Genomic DNA, 25,927 nt, shown 5'->3' on the forward strand with positions numbered 1-25,927 from the left:
CCTCCAGGACCCCTCACCTGTCCCTGCGCCTCCTCAGCAGCTCCCGGAGCCCCCCGTCCTCTCCCAGCGCCTCCCCCGCGCTCTCTCCAGCGCCTCCCGCAGGACCCGCCCGAGCCCGGGGCGGCTCCCGCGGGTCCCTGAGGGGGTCCCGGGGGACGGGGGGGGGAGGAGGCGCCCGCTCCATGCCCGGCCCTGGGGTCAGGGGGCGCTGCTTCATGCTCGGCTCTGATTGGCTGGAGCAGCGAGGGGAGGGCGGGAGTTGCTGTGGGGAGGCACCCGGTGATTGGTTGGTTTCGTAGAGGGCGTTTTCATTGACAGGATATGGGCGGGGCAGGCGGACTTTGCCGCAGGGAGGCGCGCGGTGATTGGTTGGATAGTGGCAAAGAAGGCGGGAATTGCTGTGGGAAGACACCCGGTGATTGGTCAGTTCAGGTCGAGAGAGGCGAGAGTAGCTGAGAGGAGGAACGCGGTGATTGGTTTGTTCCCTTTGTGAGAGGCGGGCGTTTCTGAAGGGAGGCATGCAGTGATTGGTTGGATCCGTGCACAGAGAGGCTGGTGTTCCTGAGGGGAGACCCGCGGTGATTGGTTGGTTTGGGGCGAGGCGCGCTGCTATTGGCTGGGAAAAGTCCGGTTTTTTTAAGGGAACATTCCCATTTTTTGGAGGGAAAACTCCCGGATTTTTAAGGAAAAATTCCCGATTTTTGCAGGAGAAACATTCGGGGAGCTTTTGACCCCACGTGACCACAAAAACCTCAAATAACCCCAAAACACCTGAAAAAAACCCAAATATCCCTAAACAACCCCAAACAATACCTAGAAATCCCCCAAATAACCCCAAACAAATCCAAATAGCCCCAAAAAATCAAAAAAACCTCCCCCAAGTTAAAGCCAAAAACCCCAAATGATATCAAGCACACCGAAAAAAAAAAAACCCATATACACCAACATTAACCCCAAGAACCACAAATAATTCCACATAAACCTAAATACTTCCAAACAAACACTAATACTTCCAAAAATACCAAAATAATTCCAAATAACCCCAAATAAACAGAAATAAACCAAGTAAAGCCCAAGAAAAAACCCCAATTAGTCCATATATAACCCCAAATAAACCCTAAAACAATCCTAAATAAACCCAAATAAACCTCAAGAAACCCCAGTTCCTCCCATCCCCACCACAAAACAGATCCCGACCAATCAGAATGCACGGTACTGATGACGTTCCACTTGCTGGGCACAAACTCAGAGCACTGGCCCCGCACATCGATTTTCAGCCAATCAGCGCCCGGCCCAACTCTGACTCATCACTTGCCAGCCACAGAACAAGGCCTCCCACTGCAGTAAATACTCACAGACCGTGCGGGGTAATTTCCGGCCAATCAGAGCATGTCTTGCTCATGACTCATCAGTTGCCAGGAGCGGAATTTGGGGAGCGGGGGAAGGTGACCCTGGAGATGGGCTGGGGACCCCAAATTAATCCAAAATGGGGTCGGGACCCCAAAACGGAGCAGGAGGGTCCTGGAGCCCCCAGAACCGAACACCGGGGACGAGATTGGAGAAACGATCGGAAAGGGGAGGGAGAGCGGGGAAAAGAGGGTCGGGACCCCAAAATTGAGCTGGGAAGGGGATGGGACCCCAAAATTGAGGTGGGAGGGGAATGGGACAGCAAAATTAGGCTGGGAGAGGCATGGAATCTTAGAACTGAGCTGGGAAAAGAATGGGACACCCCAAATTGAGCTGGGACTGGGGTGGGACTCCAAACAGGATGAAGTCAATTTTGTTTGTTCCTAGAATATGTAAATGAGTTTATGGATATGCAAAAAGTCTATGAATATGCAACAGGGTGATGTCATGGGAGAAAAAAACCAAGGGGCGAAGGTTGTTATGGCCTTCAAGACCCCCCCAGTTATTTTCGGGGACACCCCTTAATTGTTCTGGCTTGATTACATCAGCCTGTTGCATATTCATAGACCCTCATGCATAACCATAAAGTCATTTACCTATTTCAAGAACTATTTGACATTGCCCATCCTTGGAGGTGTCTCCCCATTTCAGGAGCCTCCACTGGAATGGAAAATATATACCCCCTCCCACTGATTAATAGTAATAATAATAATAATAATAATATTTTGAAATTAAGGGGCTCTCAGGAAAAGATATGAGAGTAGGAATAACAGTTCTTTATTAGGAAAAATTAAAAATACAAATGCAGTAGTACAAACAAAAAAACAACAATGACAGAGTCAGAATTCTCCGGGAATCCAGTGAAAAAGGCTGATCCTCTTGGAATCCCGTGGGAAAAGGGCTGATCCCCTGGCAACCCAGTAGAAAAAGATCTGATCCTTTGGGAATTCAGTGGAAAAGGGCTGATCTTCTGTGAATACAGTGGCAAAAGCTTGATCCTCTAGGAATCCAGTGGAGAATGAGGCTGATCCTTTGCAATCCAGTGGGAAAAGGGCTGATCCTTTGGGAATCCATTTCTTATCCCCCAAAGACAGGGCAAAGGCAGAGCCGTGGAGTTTTTATAGGGTATTGTTGTGGTGTGTTGTAATGTCCTGTTTTAGACTTCCGGGTCTCTGGTCCCTTCCCAGGTGTGCCTACATGCCTCTCCCTTCCCCCTTGCCCCCATGCTGAGTGAGTACTGTCAATCAGGCTTAACATTCCAGCAAAGGCGTCATGTGGTTGGTCAAATTCAAAGGATGCCACTGAGGCCCAGAGGTCATTGGCCTGTCTAGGTGTCCCTCGTCCCTTGAGACCCCGCCCCTCCCACCTGGCTGGTGGCTCACCTGTCCCCTCCCCTCCCCTCCCCCTGAGCTTAAAAGGTGAGTCCGGCCATGTGCTCGGCATTCTGTTGGAGTTCTTCCCAAGATTCAGACATCTGTAACCATGGAATAAACCTCTGGATATTAAACCCTCCAGCAGAATACTTCCTTTGTCCTCACCTTTGCCTGAAGCCTCTTCCTAAGGTAAATGGAGTCCCTAACAAGCCTGGACTTGTTAAGTGCCCAGCTGAAACCATCAGCAAGCTAAAGGCGTCTCTGGGGTGATACACCACAGCTGCCGCCTTTGGCTCAGAAGCGAGGGTCAGACTGGCCCAGGCACAATCTAACTGGTAATATTGGGATTCATATTCCAATAGGGTATCCCAAGCGTGGAGTTGGGGTTTGGGTCAGGGGAGGAGTTCTTAGCAACACAAGAAGGGTGAGATCAAATTCCTGCCTCTTAGCAACAGCAGCACTCCACACAGAACGTGTCCCCAAAAACTAAATTCCCTCTAAAACAACTCAGCAATTATGGAACTGCAGATATATTCGATCAATTTCCTTCATTTAAACCAGTTTTGGGTATTTTTAAAGGATGAAGGTGAAGCAGAGGAAAATAAAGGCCAAACCAAAAGTCTATGCAGCCAGGTGTGTTCCCAACATGGATCACAGGGAATGTCAGTGACCAGGGCTGCGCCCAAAGTGTCTCCTCCAGTGGGGGATGGAGCTGGAGCAGCGCACGAAGCTCTGCCTGCACTCGGGGCACTCGCAGGGCTCCCCTTAGCAGTGCCTCCGCTGGTGTCGGGTCAAGTTAGAGCTCCTGGAGAAGCTCTTCCCACACTGGGGACACTCGTAGGGCCTCTCCCCTGTGTGGATGCGCTGGTGCCTGATGAGGGTGGAGTTGCGCTTGAATCCCTTCCCACAGTCGGGGCAGCGGAAGGGCCTCTCCTCTGTGTGAATCCTATAGTGCTGGAGGAGATAGGAGCTGTTATGAAACCTCTTCCTGCATTTATCACACTCATAGCGCCTCTCCCCAGTGTGGATGCGCCGGTGGGTGATGAGGTGGGAGTTGCACAGGAATCCTTTCAAACAGTCAGGGCATTGGAAGGGCCTCTCCTCTCTGTGACTCTGATAGTGCCGGAGGAGATGGGAGCTGGTCCTAAACCCCTTCCCACACTTGGAACACTCATAGGGCCTCTCCCCAGTGTGGGTCCTCTGGTGCGTGATCAGACTGGAGCTCTGGCTGAAGCACATCCCACACTCGGAGCACTTGTACGGCCTCTCCCCAGTGTGGATCCTCTGGTGCCTGATCAGGCTGGACCTCACACTGAAGCTCTTCCCACACTCCATGCACGTGTGGGGCTTCTACCCATCATGGAGCTGCTCATGGAGCACCAGCTCCGAGCTCTGGCTCCATCTCCGGCCGCCTTCCCGGCCCAGGCTGGCTCTTTCCCCCTCAGATCCCCGCCGGCTGCGTTTGCAGCCCCTCCTCGTGCGGCATCTCCGGGGCTTTTCCTCCCCGTTGCCTTCCTGCGCCGTGGAGCCGCTCAAAACGGCCTCTTCCACCAGGTTCTGCCACGGGCATTTGTCCTCCCTGCTCTCCATGCTCAGCTCCTGCTCTGGGGGAGGAAGGACAAGGACAGGATGGGATTTGCGTCCGTGCCACAGGCAAGGGCAAGGAGATCCCCCAGGGCTGAGCTGCAGCCAGGGCCGTGCTGGGCTGGGAGATGGAGCAGCACAGAGGGGAAAGGGGCACTGACTTCCTCCTCACCTGCCTCAGTGTCCCGGGGCATCTTCCTCTTCCTCGCAGCCTCCCTGGGGTTGGCAATGGGCAATCCTGGTTTGGGGAAAACAAGGGATGAGAGCGTTTGTAGGAGTGTCGGGGGGTAGGACGGTCGGGACGGACGGAGACGAGAGAGCTCTGCAGCCAGGGCGTGGAACTTGCGGTTTATTGCAAAGGGCCTGAGTGCAGGGCCCTGCTTGGAGCTGCCAGGCACAGCTCGGAGCAGGGCTGAGAGAAGAGAGGGGTAGAGAGGATGAGAGGGTGAGAGAGTAAGAGGAGAAGAGCGTAAGAGAGTAAGGTTCCCGTTACAATACAATAAATTTTCTTCTGTGTTGAATATTCTATTTCTCACTTAGCAGACTAGTACACGATACAAATCCTATAGCATTTACATTCAGCCTGTAAAAGTCATTACATCACCATACTGTGTTACATTTTAAACCCTAAAAACTCCTCTTTGGATCCTTTCTGCTGAGCCAGTAGGGTCTGCTCTGACCCTTGGATCTGTCTGCAAGAAGAGCGAATTTTTTCATGAAAAGGGGATTACCTTCAGTCGGGCCATACCATTGTTTTCCAGTTGTTCACTAACTGATGTATCTCAAAGCTTGCTTTCATTTCAATCTTCCTTACACTTTCTATATTCTCAAAGTCTTTTGCCAGACAATCATATTTATAAGGCTTTCCTGTTTCATCTTCCCCAACACACATTGAGTTTGAAGGTCCCTGTGCCTGAGTCCATCTCTAGAATCACTGGCCACCTGAGCTCCACAAAAACCTCCCAAAGACCAAGATTCAGCCCTGAAAAAGCCTCCCAGGAGTTCCTCGTCCCTGGTCCCTCCTGTCTGGTGTTCGGGGGTTCCCCCTGTCCCAGCTGCTGGGGGTCACGCTTGGATTGGGGGTCCCCCTTCTCCTCGGCGCCCGCCCTGCCCAGGCTGCTGGCAGTCCCAGCAATGCCAAAAGCTCCCCCCGCTTTGCTCTCCCCATTTTGGGATGCTGGGGCTGTTTGGGCTCCCGGGCTCCCTTCTCCCCTCATTCTCTGCTCGGGGCTGCAGCAGCTCCACGGAGTCCCCCCTGCCCCTCTCCAGGCTCTTGAGGCTCCCGCCAATGGCGGCGCTCCCCCTCTCTGGGCTCCCCACTTTGGGCTCCTGGGGGACACAGGGCTCTGCTCCTCCAGGCTGCCTCTGCCGGCAGCCACCACCGGCACCCCCCGGTGTCCCCCCAAGGGGCCTTTTCCGCTCAGCCTTGGACTCCTTCATTCTCCAAACATCACCAAAAACGCAGGGACCCCCCGGGATATCCGGGCCAAGCTCCCCCTCCTCGCTCACCAGCATGATGGGGCGATGATCCCACAGGTGGGGGCTGCGAATTCACGCAGGGATCGATGGCGTGGTTCCCTCAGCTCAGCCTCCATCTGCCTTTGTCCCTCCTCTTCCTCTTCCTTCCACTCCTCCTCTTCCATCCCCCCTCCCCCTGCTCCTCTTCCCTAACCCCACCTCCTCCTCCCCCTCCATCCCTGCCCTTCCCTCCCTCCTCCTCCTCCCCCAGCAGCAGCCACACCCTCGCTGCCCCGTTCCCGCAGCCCTTGCAGCCCGTGGGAGGAGCGGGGATGGAGCCGGGACAGGTCGGGATGGGCAGCGCGGGGCTCTCGGCTGCTCCAGCCGCTGCGGGCGGGGGGAACTCGGCCCGGGCCATAGGAGAGGCAAACTGGGAAAACTGGGGGAACATCACAAAGTTAAGGATGCAGCAGAAAATGGAGCTGAAAGAGTTATGTTAACATTGAATACCAAACGATGAAAAAATGGAAATTCCAAAGTTTACGGAAGAGGAGAAAAAAGAATTAAAATAAACAGGAAGGGAACAAGATAAATCAGGGAAATGGAAACTTCTTGACAGAAGACAATTTCTTAATAAAATGTGCTTCTAAGAAAATACTAGAAGACATGCATCAGAAAACCCAATGGGGTACTCAAGCTTTGTGCGATCATTTTTTAAGGAACTATGGGTGCACTGGCATTTTGGGAGTTGCATAGGAAGTAAGTGAAAGATGCTTAATTTACAATACGATAAATAAAAAGGTGAAGAGGAAAACAGTATTAGAGGTCATGAGGTAGCTCATCGACCATTTCGAAGTATCCAAGCATAAGTTTAGATTTGTTAGGCTCTGGATTTATTTGTAAAAAATCCCATTTAATATAGAAGAGAATATGTCATATATTAAACAGAGGATTTTAGAAGAATAAAAATCTTTGAAGTATCACAAAGACCCGAGAAAAAACAAGAAAATAAAAAGGGAAATGAAAGGGAAGGGAATAAGAGGAAAACTCAGAAAGAGAGTGGGATCCTCTGCAGCTCTTGCCCCCTCCGTTCGCGGCCCAGGCGCCTGTCCCGGGTCCCGGCTCGCTGCCCGCCTCAGCTCCGCCTGCCCCGCTTTCCATCCCAGCTGCGGCCTCACTGCCCAGGGCAGCTCCACCTGCCCCGGCGCTGTCGCTCAATTTGTGTGCCCTGCTCCCACTGCCTGGCCCGCGGCCGCTCTGCCGCCCATGCTGGGCAAGATGGGGGTTGCTCTGTCCTGCCGCCTGCTCCGAGGTCACTGCGTCCACCGCACTCAGGGCGGGTCCCAGCCATCCCATCCCCGGCTGCCCAGCCCGTGCCACCTGCGCTGGGCACCGCCGCTGCTGCCGGGCTCTCCCACCTGCCTTTGCTCTGCCGGGAGCTGCCGGATCAGCCGCCATCAGCCATCTGGGGGCTGCCCACGCTCCGCCTCGGGCTCCACGGGAAGATCCCCCTCTGCCGATTCCGGCAGAAGACCCTGCCCACACTCCCACCGAGCCTCGGCGGGATATCCTCCCCTGACCCCGTCCTGCTCTGAGTTACATCCCCCTGGTAACCACAGCTCCGGCTGTTCAGGGAAACTCTCTCTCTCTCTAGAGGAAGCACCTTATCCAAACACTAGGAGCTCAGTTAAAAGGCAGCCCTCTCCAAATTCTTTCTCAAAACACGGGAGAAAGGCTATAGAAGGTAAAAAAGTGAAAGAGTCAGATGAAGGGATTGCTCTATTTCCGTTCAGAGAGGTTCCCATGGGAGGGATGCGCTGCCCCGCCCCGCGGGAGCCACCAGCGCCCCTGCCGGCCGTGCCCGGAACTGCACCCAAGGGGAAAGCGCCGCAGCCCAAAGGCCGGGACTGGCTCCGGGCTCTGTTTGCTGTCAGTGCCGCAGCTGTTGCTGTTTGTTTGCTTTATTATACACACTAGTAAAGAACTGGTATTCCTATTCCCATATCTTTCCCTGAGAGCCCCTTCATTTCACTAGTCTAAAAATTAAGAGGGAGGGGGTTTGCATTCTCCATTCCAAGAGAGGCTTTTTCTGCCTTCCCGAGCAGACACCTCTCTTGTAAAGCAAGACAAGCACCCACAGGCACTGAGGGGGCTGCAGGAGGGGCACAAGAAGGCCCTGCAGCACTTGGGCACAAAGGCACAGCAGGTGAGTGCAAGAAGGGAGCAGCAAAAGGCCAAGCTGAAGGCAAAGGCCAGGGCACAGTTCCTACAGCCCCTGAGGGATCAACCCCAGGGCCCAAGGGGGCCCCAGCACCCAGGGCACGGGCTCGGCCACAAGCACCTGGCAGAGGCATTGCCCTCCTCGGCAGGGGAGAGCCCACCCAAACAGCCCCTGGCAAGGAACCAGGGCTCCAGCTGCAGGGCACAAGGACACTGCAAGCACAGACAGCAGCACCCTCAGCACCAGCAAGTCCACTCCTTGATGGACACGGATTGGCAGGGCTGTCACAGCTCCCATCACACCAGGGACCCTCCACACTGCAGCCCTTGAGAACATTCAGGGTGGGTCTGCATTCAGAGGAGGCATTTCCTGATGGACACAGGGGCCTCTAAATCCACTCTAAATCTTAGACTTAAAGTGGAAAATAGTAGAGGAATGTTTTAATTTTTAAGGGAATGAGTGGGAAAGATGAGCAGGTATGATTTGTTCAACCACTATTAGAAGATGTGGGGGATAGGTTTGAATTAAATGAATTGTTTTTTCTTCTTCCAGTGATTGTAATTAAATAGGAAGGAATTTGAGAGCTGGATATTAATACTCTAAAAGGGATACAGAGGCTAGTTCTGTTCTACCTTTGTGCCAAAATCTGACAAGGCCCATGCTGAAGTGAACCCCAAAGTGTGGGCAGTCCCAGGGAAAGAGGGAAAATTAGATATGGAGAGTCTACAAATTACTTTAAAGCAACCAGGACAAGAAATATCCTGTTCCAAGAGAGGGAAGGAAAGGCTCACAGCCTGGTATTGAGCCCCTGTTAAAGGCAGGGCTTTTGGAGCCAAGGATGTCTCCCTACAACACTCCTATCCTGCCAGTCAACAAACTGGATGGATACACAGCAGGAGGAAACACAGAATTTTCAAGTGTTAAAATGAAGATTAACTGAGGTGGCTGGCCTGGGCCTTCCAGACAGGGTAAAAGAAGCTGAATTATAAGTGGACGTTAAACAGGTTCTTGCCAAAGGAATTCTTGCTGAATTGTGCTTAATGCTGAAATGCTTAACCCAGGGGCCACAGAGTGGCCTCATTGTCTGCAGAACTGTGCAGACACAGCTTTCATGGGAGGTGAGGCCTGAAAACTGATGACAGCAGGAGGATCTCCTAAATTTCAAGTCTGGCATCAAGGTAAATCTTTGACTACCAAAACAGCCTCTAAATGAATGAGCAGGGCTCGGTTATTACAGTATGAAACTTGTTCAGTGGCACAGGAGGATTCAGAACTGAGGACAGGGCAAGGGTTTAACCCAGCCTCCTGTTTGAACAGCCTGGAGAGGGGCTGGCAAGGAACCCAGGACTGCACTCAAGGGACAGAGCTCCAAACACAGGCTGGGACAGATTGATGATGGGACATTCCCTGGCCTGAGGGAGAAAATGTGTTTGTGGATGGCTCTGCAAGGGCAGCAGAAGGGAAAAGAGCTACAAGACAGGCTGTTATTAAGGAAGGGGAATCAGACACAGCGCAGGTCACCGCCCCATGCTCAGCTCAACCCACGCAGCTGTGGGTGCTTGTGAGAGCCTGGCACTGAAATGCCCTGAGAAGGAAGGCTTCAATATCTTCTGCTGACACCATGGCACCTAACAGGGGGGCAAAAGCAATTCTCACTGCTTCAGCAACCACTGGAGCAGATATCAAGGCATATTCTCTCACAGCAAGCTGGGCTGGCACACAGCCTGCCCTGGCACTTTGCTGCTGCCAACACCCAACCAGGACATCGGCTCCTGCCTAAGGAGTGCAAAGCAGCACCACTGGTGGCCAAGGGGCCCATGCCAAGTGTCCCTGAGGCCAGAAACAGCCGCCAGCACAGCTCAACAGGGGCGGACCCCTCAGCCTGGCCTCGAGGGCTCTGAAGCCCCGGAGATTTGCACTTCCCGCCTGCAGCAGGAGGATGGGAGGCCGCTCCTGAGCCTGCCCTGAAGGCAACGCAGCAGCAGCCAGGGCTCCACAGCGGGCCAAGCCCCTGCGCCTGCCCACAGATCCTCGGCTGGAATCCTCTGCAATCCTGGCCACCCTCCTCTGCCATCTCCAGCCACTGGGGCCAAGCCTTGCTGCCACTGCTGCAGCTTCAGCGCTGCCTGGGCCTGCACTGCCACAGCTGCTGGGGAACACCAGGGCACAATTCCACTCTGGGGCTCACTCACACCCACACTCTGGGCCGCCTGCCATTGCACTGCTGCAAAATGTACCGATTTCGGTTCTTTTAAACCTTATTTCTCTGCTCAGGCTTGCTTTTCTTTGCCTTGGGGAAAGGAATTTTAAAGGTTTTTTTTAAGGGGTGTTACACCACTCAATTGAGATGAGTTTAACATCTGAACAGACTGGGAACAGCACAAAAGATACCAACAGAGATAACGACCAGCAACAAAACATCAACATTGCCCAGCAGCAAACAGCAACCAACAGCTACCCCAGACACTGCCCCAGGCAGAGCTGGAGACACCTGGGCTGGAAAAGGCTGAGAAGGAAATCCAGGAGTGTGGAGACCGAATTCACATCAGAGGGGAAGAAATCCGGGTCCAACAGGAAACCAAATACTAAAAACTTACACAACTTGGAAGCAATGAACATTAAGGCAGTGGATTTAGATTGGTTCACACTACGTAAAGTCTAGGATAAAACGAGTAAAACTCACATGGCATGGAATGATTTTCTCCGCACAGCTGAGCTATTTGTGAAAGAATTTACTTCTGTTGCACATGCAGGCCAGAACCAAGGAATGCCTTGACTCTCTAACACTAAAGAGATTCTTTCAGCGACAAAATAACAATATGAGAAAAATTTTGCGTAATATTCCCACTTTACATTTTTAGGAAGGTTTGGGACAGAAGTGTGAGAATCAAGTTTGGGTCTGGGTTTTTCCATGTTCGCCTTTATGTCGCATTTTGCAAAACTGAAGAATTTTAACCATTATACTTTTACTGGTAAACAGTTAATAATTTATTTTAGAAAAGCAGATTCTGGTGGGGCACATGTGACTCACCAGATGGCTGCCCTGGAAGAGAAGCTCCATTCCAGGCAGCCTGCAGAGGAGCTTTAGAAATGCAAATGAACACTGCTGGGCAAAGTGTGGACAATGCACCTGGGTCTCTTGCCTGGGGTAGGAATTGGGCTGATTCCCTCTGCCCCTCACCCCAAGCTCTGCCTGCTGGCACTGATGGAATTTGCACAGCTCAAGGCAGAGCCCAGGGGGAGGATATCTGACCCTGCAACAGAAATGGGTGAAGCTGCAAAGGGAAACAGCAAAAGGAGAATGTTGGGAAAACTTCACTATAAATAAATGGAGGGGAATCATCCCTCTGCCCACTCCAACATGTGCTGTCACTGTCTGTGTTATATAGGGTATATTAGAGCATTGGGGATTTTTTGCTACCAAAAATTCAAGGAAATCAGTTGGGAATCCAAGGATCTGATGATTTAGTTAGACAGAAGCAGTCAATTGTTGCAGCCCTGGCTGGAGAGAGCGGCCAAAAATGGGGAAAAGCTGAAAGGCTACCAGAACAAATCCTACAACACCATGGACCAGCCCCTGGGAACCCAAACCAATTCATATCAGGAGCCACAGAACCCATTTCTCATTTCAATGGCATCATTAGATTACAAGCTGCCCTCGCAATAATAACCAACCAGACAGCTCCAGCTCCTGACCTTCCTGCCGACCAATCCACTGAAATGAGGAACAGTATACTTAACATGGGATGGGATCAGATCATCTGTTAGCAGAAAAAGGAGGAGTTTGTGGAAAATTACATGACACAAACTGCTGTGGGCAAATAGATGACAAAGGAAAAGTGGTGAAACAGATAACAAAGGAAATAGGAAAGCAGGAATCATGTACGGATTCAAATGCGGAAAGAATGGGAATGGGGCACGGTTTTGTGGCTCCCCGGCAGACCATGGGTTAAACGAATGCTGTTTCTCCTCTGATGTGCTACAGCAACTCTCATCTTGTTACCATGCTCCACACCTTGAGAGTGCAGCTCATTCAGCAGCTGAGCGAGGGGCCAGGGACTCGTAGATAAGGAAGTAATGGGCGAAACCACCAGCTTCAATAAATGTTACTAATTAACATGGATTGCTGCTCACAGAAATTCAGAAATTCCTGAACTTCCAGAAGAACAAGGATTTAACAGAGCCGTGAATATCGGATGTTATACAAAAGTGGGGGTGCACATTAACGAGGACATGCAGTTGGCAGATCGGGAGGTCTGAACCTTCCAAGCACCTCAGCCAGTGGGCAAAGGGAGAGGGAGATGAGGCCGGGAAAATGAGGACAAAAAGGAGGCTGCGAACTACAACAATGGCAGAGAGCGCACGGCAAATGCCCCACGGCCTCTCCCTCTGCTCAGCAATAAAGTCACTTTTACAGGACTCCTCTGTCTCCTCTGGGCACAGAAACCTCCGGCCACGGGAATTTCCCCGCACAGCCCCGAGCACGGGGCAGCCCCCTCTGTCCCAGCCACAGCAACGGGGCCGAGCCAGCACTGCTCCGGCAGCGGCTCCTGCCGAGGCAGCGGCCGCAAGGAGACCGCGGGCAGCCGCTCCCGCGGCGCGCTCACGCCAGCGGCAACACGGGCCGGACGCGGCACAACGAACCCGCCCGAGCCCCCTGCCGTCCCCGAGGCCCGCAGCCAGCCCCGAGCCCCTGCACAACCCAGCGCGGCTCCCACCTGCGCTGCGGCCGCCTCCGAGCTCCGCCGCCGCCTCACCGCGCTCCGGCCGCTGCCGCTCGCCCATGGGCCCGCACACACGCTTCCCGACAAAGGCGCCGCTGCCCAGCCACAGCCGGCCTCAGCCCGCCAGCGGGGCCCTGCTCCGCCCAGCTCCCACCAATCAGCGCGCCACAACCACGACTGACGGCACCATCGCCCAATCCCAGCCAGGGGCGGGCTCTGCGCACGACACAACCCCGCCCATCGCTCTCGGGGCCCCCCGGGCTGCGTGAGGGCAGAGCCGGAGCTGAGGAACAGACCTGGAACGGGCCCGGGCCCGAGGGGGATTGAGCTGAAAACACAAAGAAACTTCTCCGCAGCTCCAGGCACGGCTTTCCCGGCACTGCGGCTCCGGTGGCTCCGGCTCAGCGGGAAGCCCTGGAGCCTCACTTCTCCTATCCTAATTAGGAGTATCAGGGCATCGATTTGGTTTCCCCCAAAAAGGGAAAACCGCCCCAAACCCCTGTGGATGAGTGGGGAAGGGGAGAGATTTCTGGCGGAAAACTCCAAAAACTCAAAGCAGGATAGTGAGGAGTAAGTGAAGACCCTTAAATCCATCTTTCCCCCACGCCTCCCTCCTTCCAGCTGCACCTCCTACCCCGGCAGTGCCGCAGTCAGGGAATGGGGCCAGGCTCAGTTCATGCCCCGGGGCTTCTCCCTCTGTTCAGGGACAGGAGTCGTTCCCCTGCTGCACCCTGGGCTCTCTCCCACCGGAGACTTCTCCAGGAACTTCTCCAAGCTGAGTCCATCCCACGGGGCACAGCCCCCTCCAAGTGCTGCAGCGTGGGTCACTGTGCCCCGGGGTCAGTCCTGCCAGGACAGGCTGCTCCAGCGGGGCCCTCTGGTCATGGGGTCACAGCCTTCTCTCAGGCATCGCCGTGCTCAGCGTGGCTGCTCCGGGGGCTGCAGGGGGATCTCTGCATCCCCATGGATCTGCAGGGGGATCTCTGCAGCCCTGTGGATCTCTGCATCTGCCACTGGCGTATTTGGAGGCACCAGGAATAGGCTGAGCCCTGCGTGAAGCTCTTCTCACAGTCGCCAAACCCTTCCCAGCACATGGAGGGTTTTACCCCCTCACAGCTCCCCGGGCTGCTTTTGCAACCCCTCCTCGTGTGGGATCTGTGGGGCTTTTCCTCCCCGTTGGATTCCTGCACTGTGGAGCCATTCCAAATGGCCTCTTCCATGAGGTTCTGTGGCAGGGTTTTGTTCTCCCTTGTCTCTGTCTGCAGCTCAGTGCCTGGGGGAGGAAGGACAAGGAGAGGAAGAGACAGGGAGAAGGGAAAAGGAAAAGGCAGGAGGAGAGGAAGGAACAAGAAGGAACAAGGGAGGAAGGAAATGGGAAAGGAACGTGGATGGATGAAGGACAGAATGAGGAGAGGAAGGAGGGCGGACAAGGAGAAGATGGGATTTGCTTCCATGGCAGAGGGAAGGGGAAGGAGATCCCCCCAGTCCAACCCTGCCAGGATGGCGTTGGCAGTGAGGCTGTCCTGCAGCGATGCTGGGCTGGGAGATGGAGCAGCAGAGAGGGGAAAGGGGCAGTGATTCCTCCTGCCCTGCCTGGCTGTCCCAGCCTGGAGCGTCCTGGCGCTGCCGAGGCCCTTGGAGCGTCCGGCACTCCGGAGCCCAAAGCTCACGGCTGCTTTATAAAGCTGACAAAGTCGGCAGGATGGGTCTGGGTATGATCTGCAGCAAACTGGGTTTATTGGTACAGGAACAGGGCCCAGGGACAAAGACAGGGCCCAAGCTGAGGGCACAGGGGTTTTTTATATGGGGTAGTGAGGGTGGAGCTGAGGGTCAGGGTCCAATGGATATGGGGGAAAATGGTGCAAAGGAGGGGTTAAGGGTCGGGTCAGCTAATGGGGAAACAGGGGCAGAGGAATGCAGTAAATTAGGGCCAATAGAGGGACAGAGAGGGAGAACATTCTAAGGACTAACCACAAATGGGTAACAGGGGTTGAACTAGGGTAATTAGGCAAACGAGCAATTGGGGTAACATAACTTTCCATAAATCAGCATGTGCCTGCAGAGATGTATGGGAGAAGCAAGCTTCTCACCATAACCTTGAAATCTACTCTTCTTATTGGGGACCAGTCCTCCATGGGTGGGAGATTAAGACTCCCATGGGACTCCACACCAGTGCATTTTCCTTTCCTCGCAGCCTCCTTCTCCTCTGTCCGAAGTTTAGGATTGACAAATCCTGGCTTTGGGGGAAGAACAATGGGTGAGCACCTTGGGTTTTGTGAGAAAGGAACCTCACTCGTTACAATTTTTGAAAGTTTAATAAGGAATAATAAGGGACAGACCAGTAACAGCACTGGGTGCTTGGTGATGGCCAGAGGCACACCGGTTAACCACAGCAACTCTTCTTGTCTAGTTTTTCCATTTTGTTGTTCAAATACATATTCATAATGGCTATACGTATTCAAACATTTTTTTGAACTTGTTTACATGTTCCAGGAATTCTTTAGGTTGGGTTGACCCCCAACTCGCCTTTTTAGAGCACGTGCAGGAATCGTGGATTGCTGTTTTGAGGGCTGTGTGTCACTGCCCCACAAGGGCCCCTGTTCTGTGGTTTCAGCAGGTGACAGTTATTGACAGTGGAAGGGTCAGTGGCAGGGGTCCTCATCACATCCCTTCCTTAAATGTTATCTGACCATGCAGAGGGTTTTAGCTATTTCCACAACTACTTTAAATGAACATCAGCTACTTCACAACCATCTCAGAGTTATTATTGTCAGTTATTTACAAAAATAAAAGCAGTTATTATTTCACAACTACAGCTATTTCTGCAAAAGTTAACATTATAATGGACAACATCTGGCATCCACTGTAATATTTTGCAAAAGCCAAAACTATAATGTATGTTTTTCATTCTGTCCACAGACTAAAATATCATCCACAAATGATGTTCTGAGGATATGAGCTACACAGGGGCCAGGGCATTGTCCACAAAAAGCTGACAAATTATACTACAGCAAAAGCAGTTAAAAGTGATTACAAACTGTATTCTATCAAAATCGTTGTGATTAAGAATATTTTGCAGAAGTCAATACATAATAGCAAAAGCCAACACTACCCAGTTATTTATAACAAACCCAGGGCAGGTTTTTCCCTTGCATGGAGCACTTGGGCCTTCCCCGGGCCCCTTCTGCCCTCGTGCAGAGCCGGTGGCATTTTCCAGCACACCCAGTTTGTAACCAAGAGCCGGGTGCAGCCGAGAAGGCTCCAAGCGCCTCCTTCCAGGCTGACTCTGCAGGTGCCGAGGCTGCTCTGGGCTCTGCCAGGGCTCTGCTGGGGCTCAGCTCTGGGCCAGGCTGGGCCCGCTCTCCCCTCACATTGCTCCGGGCAGCTGAGGCACAGCGGGAGGAGGAAGGGACACGGCAAGGCAGTGGAGGGTTAAGAGAGTTTTTATTCAAAAAACTGCCATAACAAACAGGCTGTCCTAACTACTGTAAACTAACTACAACTGCTAACTACCATAACTGACTACCAGTGCTAACTGCCATAAATAACTAGTTGTCCTGACTACTGTAACTGAAAGCTGTCCTCAAGGGCTTCATCTCCTCCGCTGCTCCCTCAGTTGCTTCGCTGCAGTGATCACAGGGGTCAGGCTGGAGAGAGGCTTGGCTGATGATAAAAATGGGTGCTGCCCAAAGGATAAAAAGGAAAGAAATAAACTGTTATTTTCCAGAGTCAAGTTCCTCACAGGCTCTGTTGCAACAGGACAAAGGGACATGGTTTGAAACTCAGGAGAGGGAAGCCAGCTCAGATTGGATCTAAGGAAGAATTTTTTAACCAGCAGAGTGGGGAAACACTGACAGAAGAAGCCCAGAGATGTGGGAGGTGCCTCCTCCCTGGAACTATCCAAGCTCAGGTCAGGCTGAGCCCCCTGAGCTGCTTGAAGATGTCCCTGCTCGCTGTGGGGCACCAGGCCCAGATGAGCTCCAAAGGAGCCTGCCCAGCCACAGCAGGCGAGGATTCTGCTTGCTCTGCGTGTGGAACGCAGCCAGACTGGAGACTGTCGGAGGGGGCCCCACAAGAAAACCCCTCCCTGGCGCTGCTGCTTCCCCTGCAGCCCCTGGCCCTCAGCTGCAGCAGCTCCTGGGCAGCCCAGCGCCGCTCCTCGTCCGGCTCTAGGCTGCACTCGAGGCAGTCCCGCAGCAGAGCCGACAGGCGCCGGGGCTGCTGCAGCTGCGGGCTCCCGTTCTGCCGGATCCGAGCGCGAGCCTGCAGGGAAAGCAAACTCAGCGCTCTGCCAGCTCCCTTCACACCCACACGGGCTCACATCCACCCCGGGCCTCAGCCCCAGCTCCAGGGGCACTTTCCTCCCTGCCACAGATGCTGCTCACAGCTCATTTTGCTATGCCAGCCAAAGAACCCAAACCCTGGGGCTGCCACAGCCACCGCAACATCCAAATGATCTCGCCTTGAGAGCCAGTTGCATTGGCTGACTCTGTCAATAGGAACCTCCATCAGAAATAGCACATTTTGCTTCTCCAAATATGGACACCAGCTTTACAGGCCATTTTCCAGAGTCAGTGTTGTCTGGAGGATTCTTACATCAAGTGCATCTCTGCAGTGCCACTGACGCTCAAGTAAATGCATTCCTAATGCCCCATCCCAGAAACTGCCAGGCAAGAAACAGGAGGTTTGTGTTGCTGAAAGCTCAGGCTTGGTGACACAGAGAAAGTAGCTTGGACTAGGAAAGAAATATGTTAGACTATGGGGATGTTAAACAATCATCTTCATGTTCTCAACAAGTTTCCCAGTGAGAAGGATCAGGGGGGAGATCATCTTGCAAAATGTCTTTTAGAAGCTCCTGCAGAAATCTTGTTTTGTTTGGGGCTGGGATTTGGGGTTGGTTTGGGGTTTTCTTGCAAGGTAACATTAGACCTGATGCACTTGCTTCATATTTCCAGGTCATCCTCACAGCCAGAAGAGCTGCAACAACATAAAGCCTAAAGCAAATTGTTGCTAGAGACTGAGGAATATTCTCCTGTGTGGAGGCACAAGTCCTCTGGGAATTCCCTTCCCATGTGCAGAAACCTCCAGCTGCTGCTCCCAGTGCAGGGTCCCCCTGTGCTCACAGGCTTCTGCAGCCCCTGCAGAATTTGCCTCTTCCCATGGCCGCCGTTTTCCTGAAGTAAGGAGGTTCTCCTTCCACCATCCCGATGGTCACAATGCCAAAGGCCCAGATGTCCACCTTGGGGCCTTAAGGAGATCTGGTCACAACTTCTGGGGCCATCCAGTGAGCAGTGCCCACCATGGAACTGCGCTGCTCCTGCTCAGGGCTGAGCTGAGCGCAGAGGCCAAAATCAGCTGAGGACAGAAACAAACCCTGTCAAAGGCAGCTGGAATGAGGAAACCAAGCACCAAGATTCCCCACTCTCAGTCTGAGAGTGCAGTAGTGAAGTCAGCTGGAAAAGCCCTCAGGGCTGTAGCCAAGGAAAGATGGAATGGGACCCTGCAAGAAACCCTCAGCTTTCATGCAGTGGCTTTTACTGATTCCCTGACAGAGCCATCCATGCCCAGGAGGATGTTGGAGCTCTTCAGATCCCTGTGGATGACCCGCTCTGAATGGAGGAAATCCAGGCCCTGCAGACACTGAGAGAGAACAAGAAACACCAGGGCAAAAACCAACGGCCGGAATATATCACACAAGAAAGGACAGTCCAGAATTGTGCCAGCAGCGGCTTTGCTGTGACAGGCCAGGAGTGCAGTGCACACAAGCTCCAGGCAAATGGTTCAAGGCAAAGCTGAGAACAGCAAATCAAATCCAAACCAGACAGAGAGTACCACAACAGCAGGAGAGAGAACAAGAACAGAGCAGAAGTGCAGTGATGCTGGCAGGCCGTTCACTGCAGAGGCTCTTTCTTCTCCAGCTCACACAAACAACAGAGAAACAAAGGCCTGAGCATGGAGCCACTCCTGTTCTCACGCCCTGTTTGAAAGGACCATCGTGTCCCAGCCATGGAGTGACAAGCAGGATCCCTCACCTCCCGACTGACAGCTGCCATCTCTCCTTCAGCCATGCGTGTCTGTCTGACAACGTCCCGCAAAGTTCCTCCATCCATGTATTCCATCACCATCCAGAGATCTCCATCAACAAGGAAGCTGGAAGAGGAAAGCAATGGCATGGAGATGAGCATGCAGAGCTCAATTCCCCCATGGAAAAGCCTGGAGTGGAGTTTTGTTTCCAGGTCACTTGTCAGTGAGGACAGAATCAGATGGAGAGACATTCCTGCCAGGCTGCACAGCCCTTGGAATCTGCACAGTCTAAAGGAGAAGGAGACACCTGTGAGAAAGAAGAGGCCTTAGATGGCAAGCAGGTGAAAAATGCAGTTTAGCAACAGCCCAGATCAATGTGGAACCACAACCCCTGGCCCCAGCTGGTTCAGCTCCTGAACTCATCAGTTCCACCATTCCCTGCAGAACAAGGCAACACAATTGCCAGGGTTATCCAGGGGAGGAGGCTGTGCAGCACTTGGGACAAAAGCAGTCAGAAAACCTTTCAGAAAGTCCCTTCAGAAACAGGCAAGGCCAGTGAAAACTGGGCAAATGAGGCATTTCTGGACACAAGAACCTGATCTTCCTGGCAACTGTAGCAATGGAAAAGGGCTGGGAAGAAGAAGCCAAGAGAAATAATTTCTGCTGTGGTTTATCAGCACTTGTTAGAAGACACAGCAAATGGGGAGGAACTTGAAGGAAAAACCAAAGCAAAGCAAACCAAAGCACATGGAGGGAGTGAACTGCCAGGCTGTTGTTTTGGGAAGATGTGGCTGGGTCAGGCATTTTCCAAACAGGCTACAGACTCCGGATGCCAGGAAAGGTTAACGTAGGGCCCGGGCACAGGATAAGAGCTGAAGCACTCACCTGTCCAAAGAGTTGACAATGTTGGGGTTCTTCTTGTCCTTCAGGAGCAGGATCTCATTCACAGCTCGTTCCCTGTTCTGCCCTCTGAGACTCATTTTCTTGATGGCCACCTGAAGGGACATTGCAGCCCTTTAACTGCAGGAGTCTGTGGCAGGAGGCCACAGCAAACACGGAGTGAGTCGGAGCCGGGCTGGGCCCAACTACCTTGGGATGGGACAGCAGAGCTCAGCAAGGGCCATTCCCACAGCCCATTGCTCTGCCAGCTGGGGGCTGCTTACAGGACACATGCCAGAGACATTTGGCCTTGCAAGCTCTGCAGAAATGGTCCCTCAGCTGTCAGCCTCAAAGGTCTAACAACATTCTCTGCACCTACAGTCTTCTATAATGGCCTCAACACTAATATTATTATTATTATTATTATTATTATTATTATTATTATTATTATTATTATTATTATTATTATTATTATTATTATATTATTATTATATTATTATTATTATTAATAATAATAATAATAATATTACTGTAACACATTTTGCAAGGAGGAGGTAATTCTGGTTCTGTGAAAACAGAGTAAAACAGCCAGGAACCCTTTAGCAATTCTATGGGATTTGGTCATGATTTCAGATCCAACTGCTCTGTTTGGGATTGCACAACAAAGCAGACACACACACTCATTGCTCAGGTGATGCCTGTCACAGGCTGTCACTGACACCAGACCCAAACACAACTGCAGGATTTAGGAGAGAGCTTTGCTCTGGACATCCATCTTCTCATTTCTCTCCCTCTCCCTCTGTGAACAGCTGAAGTTGGACTAATACCCCAAACTGAGCCCAAGCAGGATCTCTCCCTAAATAGGCCTTGAGGTTCCCTCTGAAGATGAAAGGCAGGATGGAAAAACAGCTAAACAATATTCCTGTCTGAAGATCCTGTTCTGGGATGAAGATTAATGGGGCCTCAGTCTCCAGCAGCTGATGCATTCACACTTTTAGATATGAAGACCAAGCCAGGGTGTCCTGCTCTGACAGACACCGCTGCCCTCCTTGCATTCCTTGGGCACTTGAGAAGGACCAAGTCTGTCCCAGCTGTGCTCTGCAGGCTGACCCTGCTCTGTCTGCAGAGGAGCAGCCTGGGCAGGAAAGCTCTGCTGGCCCCCAGAGCTGCAGCCACAGCTCCCAGCAGAGGGGAAAGCCCTGCAGAGCTGCCGGCAGTGCTGGGCGTGTTGGCACTGACCTCTCCTCCAGGGGCCCTGTCGAGTCCTTTAGAAACGGCTCCGAAAGCCCTGGAGACAAAAGAGCAGAGAAGAAAGAAGCAGCGCTTTAGGCCCTGGCAGTGAAAGCCAGCCCAGACAGGAGATCTCTGCTGCCTGCAGCGTTCACAAACACCTGGGTGCATCGACCCTTCCAAGAGCAGCACAGCAGCCACCAGCCCTCTGCCATGCAAGGTGTGCAAGAGAAAACTGAGACCCAACACGAAGGAATTGGGCTGGAGCAAATCCCAATAGTCCACACTGAATTGCTTTAGGTCAAAACCTGAGGTGAGAAATGGGTGTCTAAAGACCTGGAAAAGAATGCATTTCATCCTTTTCCATTTTCTGCCTCAGACCTGCAGGTTCCACAAGGGCCCTGCCATCAGGCAGGTGATGCATTTTCCCCCAGAGTGCATCAGCTCTGTGTCTGTTACTGAATGTATGGGGTCTGCTACCTGTACTAGAGTAGAGCACTTATTAGTTCATCTCTGGTTTCTTTTTCTAAACCATTAGGTTGATAATCCTGACCAGTGGATATTTTTTGAAGGAAAATATTTGAAAGAAATCTTCTTGAGAACTGTTTTCTGACAGTCACCAGATGGTGAGTTGCTCTTTTAGGCAATCCAGTTCCAGGGACAGAAGATCTTCCAGGTCCTGCTCCTTGCTGCAGGCAGGACACTGCCAGCCTCAGGGGCCTTTGACGGCGCCTTCTGACCACAGTTATCAATTCTGATCAGGACTGAGAGACAGCAGGGTGGTAGCCCAGAGTCTGAAGCTGCGAGTGTCCCGAGTGTGGGAAGAGCTTCGTGCGCTGCTCCAGCTCCATCCCCCATGGGAGGATCCGCGCTGGATGATCCCCAGTGACCCCCGTTGGGCAGAGCCCTGGTGACCCCTGTTCTGGGTGATCCGTGTTGGGCAGGAGGGTGTTGGGAGATTTCTTTCCCTTCTCCTTGTGCTGCTGTGATTTGGTTAGTAATAAATTCCCTCCGTGTGCCCAGGCCGGGTCTGTTGTGTCCGTGCTGGATTTGCTGAGGGACCTCTCCCGGTCCTTGTCCCCACGCAGGAATCCTCGGTTCCATTTTAAGCCCCTGTGCGGCTGCGGGGGGCAGGGACAGAGCGGCTCTGGGGGTGCCTGGCATCGGGCCAGCATCACTGCTCGCCACGAGCTGCCCTGAGATGCCGCGCACCTGGGCACGCATTGCTGGGCTCACCTGAACTCCCACCTGCCCAGCGCCCCAAGGTTCCCCCTGCCCAAAAAACCCCCAGCTCGGGGCTGCAGCGTCCCGGAAAAGCTTCAGCCAATGGGAGCGCAGGCAGGCGGCAATGCAGCCAATGAGAGGTCGGGGCGTTGATTGCCTCATCGGTTGCCGGGCAGAGCCCGTGGCCGATCGCTGCCCAGAAGCGGCGGCAGCCAATGAGAGCGCGCGGCGCTGCCGAGCCCGCCCTGCTCCGGACTGGCGCTCCCAGCGCAGCGCGGCGGCTTTGGGGCTGCTGCTCCCTGCCCGGCCCCGGCCATGGGGCGAGGGGCGGCAGCTGGGGCCCTGCTGGTGGCACTGGTGGTGCTGGGAGCCCCCCCGGCTGCGGGTGCGGAGCTCTCGGGTGAGCGGGGGGCGGGAGGGGCTGGGACAGGGGGGGAGAAGGGGGAAAAGGGGGCGAAGGGGGAGCCCGGAATGAGGAGGAGGAGAAGGGGACCCCCAAAGGAAAAGCGGGAGGGGCTGAGGGGTGGGGGGAGGGGAGGGAGGGGTAGGAGAGGGTGGGGAAAGGAGGGAAAAGGCGAGGGGGGAGCCCAAAACTGAACTGAGGGGGCTGGAGATTGAGGGATTTGTGGGAAAATGGGGAAATGGGACCCCAAAAGTGATTTGGGAGCGGCCGAAGGTGGGCGGGGAGCGGATGTGAAAGAGGAAATGGGGAAAGGGCGGCAAAGAGGAAGCGGTAGCGCGGGCAGGAGGGTCCCATGGCGGCCGTGGGGCACAGGGGGTGCGGAGTGGGGATCCAGGGTGGCCCTCGGAGCGCTGGGGGCGTGCTGGGGACAGCCCCGGATCTGTGTTCTGCACTCACAGGGGTGTTCCAGGAGATGAGAACGAGAGAGTGTCACTTCATTAATGGTACGGAGAAGGTGAGGTTTGTGAGGAGGTACATCTACAACCGGAAGCAGTACATGATGTTCGACAGCGACGTGGGGGTGTTCGTGGGGGACACCCCCTATGGGGAGACACAGGCTCGGTGCTGCAACGGAATCCCGGAAATACTGGAGGATAATCGGGCTGCGGTGGACACGTTCTGCCGGGCCGGCTACGAGCTTGCTGCCCCGTTCCTCACGGGGCACCGAGGTGAGCGCGGGGCAGAGCGTGTCCCCTCGGGCCCTGCCCTGCCAATGACCCTGGAGGGCCTCAAAACATCTCTGAGAATCAGCCCAGAGCCCTCAGCCCTCCTTCGGAACAACCCCGGGGCCTCCTGTCCCACCCAGTGACCCCCGTGGCTCTCCCAGTCCGTCCCAGTCCATCCCTGTGCCTGCCCGGCGTGTCCATCCCGGTTGTCCGTGTAGCCGGCTCCTTTTAGCCAATGAAAGGGCGTCTCACTGATGACTCATCGGTTGCCATGCAGAGTCCCTGGCGCTGAAATCCCGAAGGCCCCGCGCTGGACTCGGCCTCCCAGTGCCGCGCACTTCGTTCCCAATTAATTCCAGGGCCACCAAAATCCCTCCGAGTGCCATCCTAGTCGCTCTCAGTACTTCCAAAGTCCCTGCCTCCTCTTCTCGGCCTATTCCCAATCCATTCCAAATTAATTCCCAGTTCATTCTCCGTTCAAGCGCAGACGTCCAACATCCGTCCCAGTGTGCCCCACCATGTCCCGTCTCTCTCAGTGCCACCCCAATCGCTCCCAGTCCCTCCCTTGCCCATTCCCAGTCCCTCTCCAGCCAAACCCAGCCCTCTCCTCGCTCTCTCCCAGTGCCCCCCAACGTGTCCATCTCGCTGGTGCCCCCCTCCAGCTCCCAGCCCGGCCCCGGCCGCCTGCTCTGCTCCGTGATGGATTTCTACCCTGCTGCCATCCAGGTGAGGTGGTTCCAGGGCCAGCAGGAGCTCTCGGAGCACGTTGGTGGCCACCGACGTGGTCCCCAACGGGGACTGGACCTACCAGCTGCTGGTGCTGCTGGAAACCCCCCCCCGGCGCGGGCTCAGCTACACTGCCAGGTGGAGCAGGTCAGCCTGGAGCAGCCCCTGAGGCGGCACTGGGGTACGGGGGAGCCCCTGGGGGCGCTGGCAGAGCCACTGGGCTGTGCTGGGAGCCACTGAGAGGGAGCTGGAGAGAGCCGGGCTGGGACTGGGAGAGGGGCTGGGGGCTGGGCAAGGGCTGGGAAGGGGTTTGGGGGATGCTGGGGAGGGTGGGATGGGGTTGAAGGGGGCGCTGGATGTGACTGGGAGGGAGTTTGGGGGTACTGGGTGTGACTGGGAGGGAGTTTGGGGGCGCTGGGTGCAAAGGGCAGGGGATTTGGAGGATGCTGGATGCGAGTGGGAGGGACTGGAATGAGCCTGGACGGGGCGCTCGGAGCGCCTTGGTGTGTCGGTGAGAGGTTTTGGGGGTGCTGACCCCTGAGGAACCCCCAGAAATGCCGCCGGACGCTGCCCGCATCAAGATATTGATGGGGATTGGGGGCTTCGTCTTGGGCTTGGTCTTCCTGGCGCTGGGGCTCGGCGTCTCCCTGCGCAAGAAGGTCAGGGCGGGTGCCGGGGGTGGCGTCCCCGCCGTGGCGGAGCGTGTGCGCTCCCGCCGGGGCCCCCAGCCCGGTGTCACCCCCTTTTCTCTGCCCACAGAGCTCCTGAGCCGGCGGCGGCCGCAGCCCCTCCCCGTGGGCTCGGGCCCGGCCGGGACCCCCCGCTCCGTCCCCGCTCCGTTGATTTTGGGGGGGTCCCGTGTCCCCCCAGCCCCGCTGGCGCTCTGCCCCCGCCCAGTGCCTGCTCCCAGTGCTCCAAATACAGCTTCCCAGTTGGACCCGGGGCCGTTTATGGGGGGGCGATGGGACGGATTTGGGCAAAGGGAGGGGGACAAAGGGTGGGGGCTGGGCCCGGGGGGAGGGGTCGCTGCCCGCGGATGCCGCAGTGCCCGGTGCGGAACGAGCTCCGTGCGCCGCTCCATCTCCATCCCCCGTGGGAGGATCCACGCTGGATAATCCCGGGCGCCCCCCAGGGTCAGAGCCCCCGTGCTGGGAACACACCTGGCTGGGGGTTCCACATCTTCCTGGCCCCCCCGTGGACACCTCGATGAAGGCTGGGAGATCCCCGCTACTTTTCTTGTTTCTGCTCCTCTTCTCATCTTCCCCTTCTCTTTCCCCGGTTCAATCGCTCCCCACCCACCGCCGGTTCTCCGCCCGCCTCCTTCCCCTGTTCTCTCTCACATCCCCCGCCCCTTCCTCAATGGTTTCTTGAAGGGTCCAGTTCCATCTTTCCTTGGCTACAGCCCTGAGGGCTTTTCCAGCTGACTTCACTACTGCACTCTCAGACTGAGAGTGGGGAATCTTGGTGCTTGGTTTCCTCATTCCAGCTGCCTTTGACAGGGTTTGTTTCTGTCCTCAGCTGATTTACCCTCTGCGCTCAGCTCAGCCCTGAGCAGGAGCAGCGCAGCTCCATGGTGGGCACTGTTCACTGGATGGCCCCAGAAGTTGTGACCAGATCTCCTTAAGGCCCCAAGGTGGACATCTGGGCCTTTGGCATTGGGACCATCAGGATGGTGGAAGGAGAACCTCCTTACTTCAGGAAAACGGCGGCCATGGTAAGAGGCAAATTCTGCAGTGGCTGCAGAAGCCTGTGAGCACAGGGGGACCCTGCACTGGGAGCAGCAGCTGGAGGTTTCTGCACATGGGAAGGGAATTCCCAGAGGACTTGTGCCTCCACACAGGAGAATATTCCTCAGTCTCTAGCAACAATTTGCTTTAGGCTTTATGTTGTTGCAGCTCTTCTGGCTGTGAGGATGACCTGGAAATATGAAGCAAGTGCATCAGGTCTAA

At 54.5% G+C, this 25,927-nt stretch overlaps 2 protein-coding genes across 2 annotated transcripts in view; one reads left to right on the plus strand and one right to left on the minus strand.

The window, feature by feature from the left end:
• Window positions 1–2,162: 2,162 nt before the first annotated feature.
• LOC102071274 (uncharacterized) overlaps window positions 2,163–25,927 on the minus strand; it is a 242,938-nt gene continuing 219,173 nt past the window's right edge. Inside the window, exon 4 of the mRNA XM_074544179.1 lies at window positions 2,163–4,092. Within this exon, the coding sequence (XP_074400280.1) occupies window positions 3,546–4,092 (547 nt within the window). The 3' untranslated portion in view covers window positions 2,163–3,545. The remainder of the gene's footprint in view (window positions 4,093–25,927) is intronic.
• Window positions 22,381–25,669, plus strand: LOC141729630 (class II histocompatibility antigen, B-L beta chain-like). Its single transcript, XM_074544342.1, has 4 exons — window positions 22,381–22,524; window positions 22,986–23,255; window positions 23,875–24,125; window positions 25,497–25,669. Exons 1-4 carry the CDS (start codon window positions 22,440–22,442, stop codon window positions 25,527–25,529), a joined length of 639 nt encoding a protein of 212 aa, XP_074400443.1. The 5' UTR covers window positions 22,381–22,439; the 3' UTR covers window positions 25,530–25,669.

The sequence above is a fragment of the Zonotrichia albicollis genome, chromosome 7, assembly GCF_047830755.1.
Source record: "Zonotrichia albicollis isolate bZonAlb1 chromosome 7, bZonAlb1.hap1, whole genome shotgun sequence".
In the NCBI taxonomy this organism is placed as follows: Eukaryota; Metazoa; Chordata; class Aves; order Passeriformes; family Passerellidae; genus Zonotrichia; species Zonotrichia albicollis.